This window comes from Penicillium citrinum (genome assembly GCF_028827155.1).
Source record: "Penicillium citrinum strain IBT 23319 chromosome Unknown utg000003l:1.0-4596430.0:1.0-4598250.0, whole genome shotgun sequence".
Taxonomy (NCBI): Eukaryota; Fungi; Ascomycota; class Eurotiomycetes; order Eurotiales; family Aspergillaceae; genus Penicillium; species Penicillium citrinum.
Window position 1 is genome coordinate 1,254,128 of NW_026622688.1, and position 13,891 is coordinate 1,268,018.

The window sequence follows — 13,891 nt, forward strand, 5'->3', positions numbered from 1 at the left end:
CTTTTCATCAAAACTCTTTGTTCAACCATATAAATTTTAGATATGGGATAGCGATTCAATTAGACCAAAACTATGACAGTAATGCAAAATTGGTCGAGTGCTAAAAATTACACATTTCGAAATAGCACTGTCCAACGCGACGTCTATAAATACCACTACATTCAAACCATCAGAACACATATATATTTTTGAATGTATAATACCTTTCATCTTTGTCTGATCCAGAATGACCACTATGTAGAATTAGTTAGGCCATTTTATTGTTGTGTCATTTGTGATAATGATAGAAGATGCATTTACCTCCGGCTGACCCAGTGTGCCGGTCTTAGGCGTAAGGCATCTGAGTACGCTGTTTCTTCGATTCGAGGAGTCGAGTAGCCCCTACTCTATGGCCCGTCAGGTCGGGTCGTCCCAATCCATAGTCTAACTGTGATGTCCAGGCTAATTAGGTCATTGTTTTGGCTTTCTCCCCCACGCCCTACACTTTTCTTTCATGGAAAAAAAAAAACAGAACTACGGCAGCAATCTGATCCAGAGGATCGGCATGTGGCCTAACGACTGCTTCTAGGACGTCGGCAAACAGCATTGTCGCAACATATGCAGATGGTGTTATATCCGGCAACAAAAATCATCATTCTCGCCCATTAAGCATCTAGAAGCTCGATGAGGGCGGAACCTCCATCTGAACCCCTCACTTTAGCCGCCGATTTCAACTGGTAACTGCCACCTCGCGCGCTACCTATAGCCAGCATACCCACGTGCTAATCCTAATGTTGGCACAGGTATGGCATTGATGGAACCTGGGTTCCATCAATGCCATACCTGTGAATAAGAAAATCCTCGCACTCGGGCCTCTAATAGCTGACATTCGTTTCGTTTTAATATTTATGTTGGTACAGAGCTCACGATGTCCTCGCAAAAAACGTCGTCAAGAAAGGTTAATACTTCTAGTAAGTAGTCACAACCCACATTTTATCTCTTCTATCTCGTTTTTAATCTACGATTGGAAGACTCATTTTCGTAAAAGGAAAAGCTAAAAGGAAAAGCTGTTTATCCACACAGATTATATTTTGCGATAAATATACTGATGTGTGTAGAATTAAACAGCTAATGCGTGCGAGCATCTCTGAACCTGGTGGCATTATTCATAGGTGAGATACACTCTGGGTATTGTTGATGACGTAAACTATGAACAGGCTATCAACCTGAAATATGAAATGAATCCCCCCACCCCCGGGTTAACTCATTTTGTTTTCACGGGTATTGTATAGCTCTTAGAATTGAAATAGCAATTCTTCAAATACCGATCCTGCAATGCGTCTCTGCTGCCCATATGTCCCCTGTGTTTTCCCTGCACCTTACCTGATGATTATCGAAATACATAAATTCTTCCATGAGTCTTTCTATATCCAAAGCGTCTGGTTCTTCAAAGCTTGTCAGACTATCATTGTCTTCTGATGTAGAGTTTTCTTGAATATCTGCTGAAAAACAGTTGGCTCGGGGAGCCTCTGTTGCAAGCTCGAGATCCGGCTTCTTCTGCTACTTCTGTTTTTGTTTGACACAATTGGAATGCGGTTCTTCAATTGAGTGTATATCGAAGAAATGGTGACAAAGGCCCAAAAAGTTATGATAATCTCTTTTCTGGCAGTATAGATATAGACAGAAAAAGATAGTTGAAGTTTTTAATATATCAAAGTGATTGTCGATATGATTGAGAAGTGTTGACTTGATCAGCTATTGTTGAAATCTCTTATCTGGTTCTTTTTTTTATTATCCAGATAAATTAGACAAAAGCCGGAGACAATAAATATATACTGGAGTATCAAAATTCTATATTGAGACTGCAGTTTCTTTAGATATATTTAACAATAATTTTTCTATTCTTTTTTGTCACAGCAAATATTTGTACAAAGATAGCAAAATTGAACAAAATTATATTGGATCTGTTGGTATATATATTTTCTATTGCTATAGTATTGTTGATATAGTGAATTATTCAAAGATTGTGATCAATATTATAAAATATATTTTGCTTATTGTTGTATTGCAATTCTGCAATAATTAGTATAACTATATAGATATTATTATTCAAAAATTTATTCTGATATAGACAGAGAATAGATCAGATAACAATTCTCAACTAAATATAGATCTAAATAATATATTATTTGTTCTGTATTTGTGTAACGGTACTAAGGTACAAGCTAGCACTTGTTGACTAGATGAGAGGATAATGGAAGAAGAAGAACAGGAGATCAATTCAATCACTTAGTAGAATATACAGAGAGACTGATTCTTGAAGAATCTTCAAACAATCAGGATAATATAAGCAAAGTCATTCAACCTTTCCTTCACGTGTCTTTTTCGAGAAAGAAGCGGTGTCGAATCGGGTTCGAAGCGTGGAAGATCAGTAGCTTCACCGAAAGAGGTAAGCTCTATGGCTTCACCGTATTATTCATCAGATCCGTTGTCAGGGATCCCGTGACAACAATATTTTCTTTATTGCAATATAGTTTTCTACAAAAGATTTCAATAACTGGAAAATAGAATCAGATTTTTTTTTTTTGAAAAAATTTGTGTTGACTGCTTTATTGCAAAAAAATCTCTATCAGATATTTATAAATTTCAATAATTTCAAATCAATATAAAAATTATCAACAGTATCCAATTCAATACTGTATTCTTATAATTTTAGAGTATAGCTGAAATAAACTATTTATAGCAAATAATATTGCTCTTCTGTTCTTATATATTCTGATACTTATAGATAAACTCATATAATACAGTATATATCTTTCTCTTGTCCAGCTTCTTTTGTATTTCTTCAGAGAATATCTTGGATCGACTAACAATATAAAAAATATATATATATTCAAGAATGGCAGACTGGATTGGCGCCCTTGGGCTTTTATTCATCAATCATTGCATATTGGAAGAGAGCAACACATCGCAGCAGATATTCTCACCCCTTCTCACCCTGTTCTCACCCGCTCTCACCCCGTTCTCACCCCGTTCTCACCTCTCTCACCCCAGTCTCCAGAATTCTCACCCATATCACCCGCACTCACCCTAACACAAAACCTGCCGCTATTTTAAGACCCAGGGCTCTTCGACTACTGTCCGCGTTTAGTATGTGGCTTAAGTACGGCTGAGCGGACGGGAAGCCCTGTTCTCCACACCCTATGGTCGTATGTACTTACTTCAGCGTGAGTTAGGACTATACCCTGTGAGGAGATTTAATGGTAGGGTTATCCAAAATTAGAATATTCAATGTGATAGTCACCAATATTTACTAGATTCTAGGTTTTACTATTCTACATGATAGACCAATACGCCAGTTTCATAATGGGAATATCTGGCGTGGTGTAATACGTGCCAGATGAAAGAGAAACAAGTGCATTAGATACTCGATACTAAGTTTAGAGAAAGGATGAATAGAACTACGTAAGTGGACAGAGGAAGGTGAGATCTGGCTGTACGTGATACAGTACAGTCCGAAAAGGAAATACAGTCAGGACAGGAGTATTACACGTGGGAGTGAACAAACCGGCAGATATATACGGCCTTCCCCCCCCAGATCAACAGCCAGAGGGTAAGTCAGATGAACGAAGAGATTAGAGGGGAAAAATGAAAAAGGAAAAAGAGAACTGTGGTATCGAAGGGTTTGGATTGGACGTTTATCAGAAAACTTCGATATCCTCCATCACGTTGTGTATCATAGCGGCAAATGGAAAACTAAAGCGAAAAAGGCATTCGATATATGCAAATTCAAGGCTATTATCAATAAATTATAATAAGAAAATGAAAAATGAAAAATGAAATATATAACCAACACACCTTCCTACCGCTGTCCTGGTAAAACATGAGGCTCAGCGGTGGGGTGAGCCCGTCCCACGCGTACATCGAGTATACACGCGCAAGGAACTGTCTCCATATTCTGCATACGCCTAATTGAGTCTCGATTGTCTATATTCGGTATGGTATCTGCAGATAGACAGAGTGACTTGGCTGGCTCCAAACATAAGCGCTGTCGTAGCGCCCGTTCTAAAACTCAGTCGGTCTGCACCCCTCACTTCTCTGACTGGTCAGATTAGCGCCATCTATGTGGTAACACGGCCTTGCTGAAACAGCTCCAGTTTTATGATTGAACCCCACTGCTTTGCTGCACCCAGCTACTTAATAAAACTGCCGTCAAGCTCGCCTCTAAATTCTTCACATCTGATAGAGTTCTTGCAACAAGGTGAATAGCATTCACGACCTCCAAATGGCTGCGGAGGAAACTTATTGCAAGTCTTGCCCGAAGATAAGCATCCTGCAGTGGAAAGAAGGTAAGCATTTCAGCCCACCAAAATCGACCAGAATACTCATATCGAAGGTCATGAATGGCAAGCCCAGGATGCATATTTGGGGAACCTGCGTCTCGGGATGCGAGGAGAGGCCCCTTGTATAGTGCACGATGACACACAAGTCTATATAATGTTTGTGAGCCCTAACGCCGTGTTTCTAGCTGTAATAGTAAAAACTCCCCTCAAAGCTAACTTGATAAGCCACGCGGAGTCTAGTAGTGTCCGGTCTTGCGAAGAATGTCGACAGAAATTATCCGATATTTTTCATATGCCATCATTATGCTGGGAAAAATACACTGAAAATGCAAACGGCTTTTTCGGATGTGAAACTACTCGAGATGCAGGTACTGAAGGCTTCAGTAAGTCCCACACATACCCCGAAAGCTCGGAAAACGATAAGTTGACCATGGAAGATACGTGGGCTTTGTTCGAATACAAGCTTCTCGGGATGGATATGTGTTATTACTGGTTGAGATTCAACATCTTTACCCGGTATTTACACTCCACGGGCCAGAGTGGTATCCTTTTACTCGACATGAAAGAATTTAGTCCGTTTGCAATGCAAAATGGGACAGGATCTGTACAACTGACCCACTTGGGTGACCCATTCTGGGTATACAGTCATATATTGGATCGTGTTGCTCGTGTCAGCGAACGGTCAGTTTGGAGTATTCGTGATCAAGTGCGCAGCATGGAGAAAACAACAGGACCAGATTATCGGAAACTACATCATGACATTGCTAGGCATTCATTCCATGTTACTGAGACAATGGATGCTACTGTGGGAACTTTAGAACATATCTTGAAATCCCACGAGAGCCTTCTCGAAACTAAAAGACAAAGTACAGCTTTATATGGTAAAGAACTGAATTTCGAGGTCTGGGAAGATGTTCACAAACGATTGGAATTTTTCCAGAGCTATTTTCGCAATTTAAGCCATCGATCAACTGCAAACGAGAAGCGCGTCCATAATGAGATTGCGTTTGCCTTCAACATGGGGGCTCAAAAGAATTCGGCGATCGCCGTCGAAGACAGTGGAACTATGAAAACCCTTTCCTTGGTCACCCTTACTTTTCTACCTCCGACCTTTATATGTGCAGTCTTCAGCATGTCATTTTTCAACTATGCCGACTCAGGCTGGAGAGTTTCTGGGAAGATCTGGATCTACTGGGCCTTCGCCATACCTACGACGCTACTGTCTGTTCTTATATGGTATGGATGGACCAAGATGTTTCCACTGGATAGAAAGGCGCGAGGCAAGGCAAGGCGATCATCATATACACTTTCGAATATGATCTGACAGACAGCATAATATGCTCTATTGTATGTCTTATCGAGTAGCGTTTCTATATATTTGTATAGGGTTTAGGGCAAACCTCCGTTTGCATCTCTTGCCTATATCAACTCCCAGTACACCACCGTCCTCCTAGATCTAACCTACTCTCATCATCTCTCATTTTCAAACTCCTCAGACTATATAAAAAAGCTTGGATATCTAGGACTATATCTCACTAATGCCTAAGACAAACACATATCTCATACTTGGACAAAATGTAGCATCCAAAGATAGCTTAGAACTTTCGTATCCATCCTCAAACGGATTTGGCCAAAACAGAGACTTTATGTTTATGTTCGAGGATTTGGGCATAGGTATTACGTATGCTTCAAGGTCTTGGTGAGGTCTATCTAGGGGGGTTTCCGTTTTTCTAGACCAAGAAGCAACCTCATGTAATTTACATTTCCTATATATATTGAGATGGTACCGTGGAGAATCTCTGCTCTATTTTGCATTTGTTTAGTACCAGCAGACTTCATCGCAATGCTTTGTTCAAAAGCAATGGCAAATGATGGATGGGATCAAACCACCTTGAGAAGAAAGATATCGTATGTATTCGTGGTTGTGCTCATGAACTTGGCTTGGATGGTTTATGCGTTGGCTTGGTTAGTTATTATCGTGGAGATGTCCAGGACGCTGGCGTTTCAGCCTCCAGACGTTTACGTGGGGACATGGACTGTAAGGACTTCATTTCGTGGACTGTGGGATAAACGTGCTTTGATGATGCTGGAATCTCCTTGGAGTTCTTTTTGAATGGACTGATTACCAATACGGAACGAACACATCGAGTGCCTTCCTCAGCTTAGGAAACTTGTAGATCGTTCTTTCTAATCATGAATAGTGTCTAGTAGCCGGCTGTGCTGGCAAGCACGACTGCCATATCTATCCCAACCACTGAGTCCTCATCTCCTTCCCCCTAATGCTTCTTTCTCCTTATATATCAGTTTCTCTATGTGAGACGGCCATTCATTTCCCACATGAAGCATTAATATAGCAGGAACAACCATATACTCGATTAGTCTCGATTACCATAGTTCAGTGCTCATTGTATTCAGACGAGGAAGTGCACTATGTTTGGCTCTAATCTCAAAAATGACAGCAAAGTATTGGGAACACGGATAGTTCATGTCTTATTTAGTAGATTTTGCGGCGCACCCTTCGGGCCTTCGCAAATAAAACAAACTATCACAGGCGTGTCATCAAAATTCCTATATGCAGAGCCCGGACTTGGGTAAGCAAGTCATGGTCTCTATATAAAGGGTATCCCTGATGATTCTCCTTGTTCTCATCCGCCATTGCCATCAAGGTAGGCGAGAGTTCCTTACCGACAGCCGAATCTGCTTTTGCTCGGAATAAAAAAAAAGCAACAGAAATTGAACTATTCCGCTGAGGGGAAAATAACTGAATGATGTCGAATCACAATCACACCGAAAGAAGTTTTCCCAAATGGCAATTTTACACACGTCAACCACCAGTGCTTTTCCTAGTCATTCCATATTGCAAGCCATTTTATCTCTTCAAGATAAGATCGATCTCTAAGAACATAAGAAATTTCAAACAAATTTCCTGTGGGCACTAGTACTGCATAGAACCACATCGGAAGCATCGCTAGAAGTACCCTTATCCGCGAAAAATGTCTTCTATTTCGCAGATAATTATATTCGTTTATAAGATCTGGAAGACATATCGCGAAGAAAACAAAATTTCTGAGCAAGAATAGTCGGTAAAGGCGTTGTGGGCCCATGCCTTCAGGGTTTCTGACGAAACTTATATACCAGATTAAGTTGATAATCAACACGGCCATCCATATCCTATAAGAATTGTTAAGCAATGCTCCTAAAGTCTATTTGATTTGATTCATTGGAAGCAACAGAGATGTTGGAGTCACTGACATTGCTTTGATTCGTTCGCTTTTCTGAACCAAATACTTCAGCTTCATCCGGGAGGTTTCATAGTGAGATAGTTCCCCTTCGCTGGACTCAACAAGAGAAGCCTTCTCATTCTCAGTTTCACTCATGTTGACGCAGTATATGGTGGATAAGCTTAACGAGATATATGGTGAGGGAAAGACGATTGAAGTGGGAAGAGCTTCATATCGTGGGGGCCAACCTTAGGAACTACAGACCTATTTATAGCAATATACAGGATTCGCCCCCATCTAGCACTGCCGCGGGCGTTTGAGCCACACACTTTTCTTAGCCTCTTCTCAACCAACAGCAGGATTTTCTGTTGTGGACAGCTACTCGTGGCCCAAATGCCACCTTCTCCAATAATACTCAGCGTAGTAGATCGAGATTACCTAGTGTACCGATGGAATCATCTCCTCGCACGTACGCGAATGAGATTGGACTGTGCATCCTTCAACGGTACAGCACACCGCTGAACAAAGGTTGCTAGAATATCTTGTCGCTCTTCGAACATCCACATTAAAATATCGAATGTCTGGGCTGCTTCAAAAATTGCTTTGAAGCAGGGCTCTCTGTGAAGATTCTCTGCTGGAGGATAGGACTGCTCTGTTCCATCAACTTTCGGAGTCATAGATCCTAGAAATTGTCCAAGTAATTTCTCGTAATTCTCGAGCGCCGGAGTCAGGAAAGAAAATTTTTCGGTCCATTCCGATATCGTTTTTCCGATTTCGAAAGTAAGTTGAGCAAATGTCGCTTCGCCCAATCCGTAGTCGATAAACTCGACAAAGTCCATAATAATAAGATCCTTATGTTCTGGTTGTTTGGGGGGATATAGGTGTTCAAACCCTGCTAGTATAGCAGGGTGCGTGATGAGCATCATCCCAGGGGACCCTGCTTCTGCAACCACAACTGATAGAATAGCTTTGAAAGCGAACCAGAACTTCCAAGAGTTTTCCTTGCTTCGCCGTGGGATTTTCCGAGTGACTCTTGAGATATGTAGAACCTCATCCAAGGCAGACATATGGTTACCTACAATCCTATCTAGTCGTTCCGGACTGAGCTCCGTCGTTTCATGAGCATGTTGCTGTCCAATCATTTGACCGTATCGAATACCCTGTCCTGTCCAAACTTCTTCTCTTTCCTTGGCAAATTCTTCCAATTCCCGTCGAGCCTTCTCAAATCGCCCTCTACTGTTGAACACGATAATTGAGCAAGCATGGCTGAGTGAGTAGGACGCGATGACTCTATGGTGCTGTTGTGAAAGTTTACCAATACTGACTCTCCAGTCTACCGTTGCGGGCCATCGTTTTCTTCGTGTCCTCTTGGCTGGTACATGGCCAGTGACGATATCCTTGTGCGGTGCTTTCGCTAGCAAGCTATACTGCGGATAGGTTTTTTCATGTTGAATCATAACATCGGTAAATGGCGACTCCCAACATCTTGATTCGTTACAGAACACGATAGCAATTCTTGGACTTATAGGAAGAATGACGTGTATCATGTCATCTGTGGTCATCCACATGAGCTGCGGCCCGTGCTCGGTTATTTCTGATCCCAGGAACGATTGGGTATCGCCTTCGAAGTCACAGAGACTTTCGTTGAGAAAGAACTCGTAGCCATCTGCTGCTTGCCAGATTTGAAGGGCGTAATTCTCGACAAAGCGCTTGTAGGTCCGCGCACCAGCTTTAGAAGCATTATCACAAGGGTGTTCTGCATCTGCAAGAAGGTCCTCGTGGGTCCCTTTCAAAAGATAGAGCATTTGCTCAAGCCAGACTTCTCCTGGGTCGCCGGATCGACCCTCTTTTCGCGATGCCTCGAAGAGGCGCTGGAACATGAAGTCATTCTCACGGTATGGATTTTGCATCTCGTCTCGGTACTGTTTAGAGCGTCGGAGGGAGAGAATCATGAACTTGAATAAAATGTGAATATCCTTCTCGAGGATATTGATATGATCAAGCTTTTCCTTTACGGCATTTCGGATCTTGTTAAATATCTGGCTCGCCTGGCATTCTAAGCCGCCGAAAAGATTCTCGATTCTCATATGTTCCGGGTCATTCTCCAAGTAATACAAGTTGTACATTCCGCATGACCTTTTGACTTCTTCGGTGATGAATTTCCCAGTTTTGAAGTCAAAAAGGTTCAAAAGGCCATCCCCGTCTCCGGAACTAGTGTTTTGTCAGCAGGTCTAATATGCTTTCCGAAATGATCTGAGGTCAAACCTTTTGGTTGACGACTCGGTATATGCAAAGTGTTTGAGGATAAGTTGGGGGATAAAGTGATGGTACTGCTTCGTGAGGACTGGCATATTGAAATCTAGAAAGCGTTGAGTGATCAAATAGACTGGCTACTTGACTAAGTAGAAATTTGGTGGAATTAGATAGCGAATCAGAGGGGAATCATTTTGGAGCTCAACCCTGGTCTGAAGAGGCTCGGTAAAGGAGAATATTCATGCCCAGCTAAATTTTTGAACTCGATTTTTCTGACGTTCAAGGCAGGACCACAGCGAGGTGTCAGATATAAGGGGTGCGTGAAAATCGCAGTGCAGTGGAAGAATCAACCTAGGGGTGGGGTAAGCGTGAATAATTTCCCCATGCAATGGAAGAGTTCTGTATTTGCGACATTTTCAGCAAATCAACAAGCTCTGTCACTAGGGGATGTTGACGTGGGCGAATGCAGAGACGACATGTAGCCCGGCGGCCTAATCTGCTGCATGCTGAAATGCAGAGGGGTGCAGCCTATTTTTGTCGTGGTGCCCGGGACCAGTCGTCTTATTAGCGCCCAGATAAGTATTCAGAACTTATATATAACGAGGCGGCTAGTTCTGCGGCTAGAACTAACTTGAGTAGTAAAAATATACTGTCCAGAAATAAATATGACCTTGTCTCGACTGCCAGGATACAGCCTTTGGTCTACGGAAACTTCAGGCAATGGGAGTTGGGCCCATCATCCTTTTAATCCTTTAGTGATGGGTACCATCCTGGAAGTATGGAGGAGAGAGCGTTCCTTGAATTGGCCTGCTAAAGACTGGTAGCTCCAAAATAGAAGCCAATCTAATAAGCCGATATCTTAAAATTCACTCGAATATATCTTCTTTGAACTGGACATCAATGAAGCACAGGCTTCCCTATTTTGCGGTCGCTCCTGCTGACCATTCTGATGATGTTGATGCTACCACTGCTTCCAATGCGGTGGTTCTCGTCTTGAGCGATACAGAAACAGCATCTGGTATCGTCTTCCTCTCGCGCCGTAAATCACCCCAGCTTGTGCTTTGCCATGGCGAGGAGCAGACTTAACCTTGTACTAGTTCATCAGCTCCAATCTTTTGGACCGATCAGCTATTCACGAACGTGGTCTCATCGGAGGAGTCCACCAGCTAAACAGATATCATTGACGAAGTCACAGTCATATATACACGCAGAATTCCACTGCTCCCCGCTGCACAGTGTCTGAGAGCCCAATAGGCTCGGGGGCAAACATTAGGACCAGGGAGGCTTCTGTCGTAGTATGCTTCTTTCTCATTTCCGTCTTCCTATTCGTTACTTGGCTGTGGTTACTTCCTTATGTGTTGACATATCCCATATATATCTCGTTTCTATCAATCAACACTCTATCGAAATTCTAGATCAAATTTGAATAAAATTGAAATGTATTTCAAATTGACCTCATTTTTAATGTCAATCGTGTTGATTTATTGTTCATTCAATCCCCGAACGCTGAGGGTGGAGCTCTAGGGGTCTCCCAGAATCACAGAAATCCCTTGGAAGGATGTTTTAAAGATTTTTTTGCACTGACTTTTGATTATGTCGTAAAAGCGGATGGGGTCATCTCGAGTAGGTCAGACTTCATATATAACCCAGCAATTGAATCCAGAACAATGTCTTTGCCGCAGATGCTGTTCATATTATCCTGGTTATTGTCCTCTAAGTAACTTCTCGCGGTCTCGAGAATCTGCCTGCATTCGCGCCCGCGTATTTCAGCGGGCGCTGAATCCATTGAGATAAGAAAAGAAATTGTAGCGGGAAACACTACCGCCTCGTACTATGATATATATTTGGGAAACTTCCAAGTTTCTAATGGAAAAGGGCCTGTTACTCTAAATTATAAATCATGGACCATTCATGGGATTATATGCATCGCAGTAACGCCCTGCATGACAAACACATCGGTCATTTGCTGGATTATTCCGATCAGATATCAAACGCTGTATCCACGACAATGCCGGTTGCGACAAACAGAATGTGACCAGAACTTGGAATTTTGTGATAGATACCTGGATATACATTATTTGACCATGGCTGACATCTTTCCGTGGTGACAAGACTTTATTTAGGCAGTACTGGGTATGGCCATTTTGTGCAGATGAAACGAATTCTAGTGAGATGCTAATTACACTCAAATCATGACTTTTGCACATCATCCAAGTAGGACGTAACTCGCTCAACCAGAATACGTCGCGGCTCCGCCTGATCGTCATCACTCAAAGCATGAGAAGCATTGGGAATGACCATACTCCGATGATCCCAGTATTCACGTCCACTAGCATTGATAGCAGATTGCCAACGCTTCAACAAAGCCTCCTTATTAACCCAAGGGGGCACAGACTGATCCCTTCCAGAATACAACACCAACAATTTCTGAGCAAGCAGTCCTCTCTCCGCAACCTTTCCAAACGTCTTCTGAAGCTGGGCATCACTTAAATCCGAACTAAACAAATCATCTTCCTCCGGTTTCTCAGGACTATCCGGACTAACCAGACTCAAGAATCGACGACTACTAACTGGTGCCGTAGCCGGGTATCCAATACGTCCCGTCACGGAAAGAGGAACAATAGTATCAACTGAACCATTATCCTCGTACGTATTTTCCCGCGCATCTTTCACGGCCTTGTTATACAACTCCCGCATTGTCTCGGGACTATCCCTCGCCGTACCACACTTAACAACCCACAAGATCCCCTCACGGTCCGAAACAGGCGCTTGCATAATCGCTCCATCAATCTGTGGTCTGACGATATGCTGAACGCCATTGTCAAAGGTTGGATGAGCAGGTCGGGGATTAGGACAATTAAGATAGTGCATGACGTCCTGACTACCAGTTGAATGACCCATGACCACAACCTTCCCGGCCCCATAAACAGGCGTCTTGTATTCGCGAATGTAATTGACCGTATGTGCGATTTCGTCGATATCCGTGCCTAATCTTCCCATTCCCCAACCTCCGTATGAAGAAGAAAGAATCAGATTGAAAACAGTCCATTCTGTGCCGTCTAGAGCGCGGACAATGTCGCCCATGTACTCGACTGAGCCGAGACCATCACCTAGTCCACCAACGAAGATCAGGGTGTGTGGTTTCCGTGGTGAACCGCGGGTAAATTCGAAAGAGACAATACTGGAAGTCTGCAGCGGGAGAAGGGGTTGGTTAGCCGGGTGTCTGCAGAATAAGGGGTCGAGGGGTGGGAACGATTTACAATATGATGAAGAATTCCCGGCTGTCCGCGAGCCAGGTTTGCGAGTGCTTTGAGTTCCATATTGTAAAAGAAAGCTGTGAGTGTTGCTGAGGAGAGGAGTCGGCCCAATTGAGGAGAATGTGAGTTCGGAGGAAGCGAGAGGGCTTTTTTTTTTTGCGGAGAGTTCGTCACATCAGATAAGACCTTTTTGGGAGGGGGGAATCAGATAAGCGGTTCAACACGGGAATTAGGGCTTGTATTTTACGGATCCACTTAATCCACTGTCTTACGTGTATTATTACACTGCGTCCGCGTCTGCCGATGGTAAATTACACTGTCCATGTATGGATTGGAGGCATACTGTATCCTCCAGCAGTTCATCGTTCGTGGTGATTTGGATCGACAGGTCGTACATACATCCCAAAAGTACGTGATAATCCTTGCATTGTTCTCTCATTTTTTCAGACTATTTCTTTACTGCAGTAAGAGTTGGTTATTATGGATAGTTACAAGCTTTGAAAAGCCGGGATTTCAATCTCGTATACTCGTGTCTTCCCTGATCTCTTTCAATATCTCTATCCCTTTACTAGACTATAACTAGACTATATACGTTTATATATTTGCTACTGAGTATATCTTATAGTGGATATCTCGTAGGTCTAACTTTTGATCTGCCAATGCATCCCAGGAGAGCTTGTTGCTGACGTTTACAACCAAGACATTCCTTACCAATTTATGATATTGAACAAAGAGCTGTATTTAGATCAGAATTAGATGGGTAAATCCGGGAAAATTCCGGTGGTCATACCTAAATTAGGACGCTTACGGTATATTGTTCATTGTAGACTGTGTAAAC

At 42.6% G+C, this 13,891-nt stretch overlaps 4 protein-coding genes across 4 annotated transcripts; 2 read left to right on the forward strand and 2 right to left on the reverse strand.

The window, feature by feature from the left end:
* Positions 1-4,752: 4,752 nt before the first annotated feature.
* On the forward strand, positions 4,753-5,646 carry N7469_003707 (uncharacterized protein; the record flags this gene model as incomplete). Its single annotated transcript, XM_056642627.1, has 1 exon — positions 4,753-5,646. One exon carries the CDS (start codon positions 4,753-4,755, stop codon positions 5,644-5,646), a length of 894 nt encoding a protein of 297 aa, XP_056502039.1.
* Positions 5,647-7,998: 2,352 nt separating this feature from the next.
* Positions 7,999-9,894, reverse strand: N7469_003708 (uncharacterized protein; the record flags this gene model as incomplete). Its single annotated transcript, XM_056642628.1, has 2 exons — positions 7,999-9,754; positions 9,809-9,894. The coding sequence occupies 2 exons, from the start codon at positions 9,892-9,894 to the stop codon at positions 7,999-8,001; spliced, it is 1,842 nt and encodes a 613-aa protein (XP_056502040.1).
* Positions 9,895-10,696: 802 nt separating this feature from the next.
* On the forward strand, positions 10,697-10,882 carry N7469_003709 (uncharacterized protein; the record flags this gene model as incomplete). Its single annotated transcript, XM_056642629.1, has 1 exon — positions 10,697-10,882. The coding sequence occupies one exon, from the start codon at positions 10,697-10,699 to the stop codon at positions 10,880-10,882; it is 186 nt and encodes a 61-aa protein (XP_056502041.1).
* Positions 10,883-11,986: 1,104 nt separating this feature from the next.
* Positions 11,987-13,116, reverse strand: N7469_003710 (uncharacterized protein; the record flags this gene model as incomplete). The annotated part of the gene is made up of 2 exons (XM_056642630.1): positions 11,987-12,985; positions 13,057-13,116. 2 exons carry the CDS (start codon positions 13,114-13,116, stop codon positions 11,987-11,989), a joined length of 1,059 nt encoding a protein of 352 aa, XP_056502042.1.
* Positions 13,117-13,891: the final 775 nt, after the last annotated feature.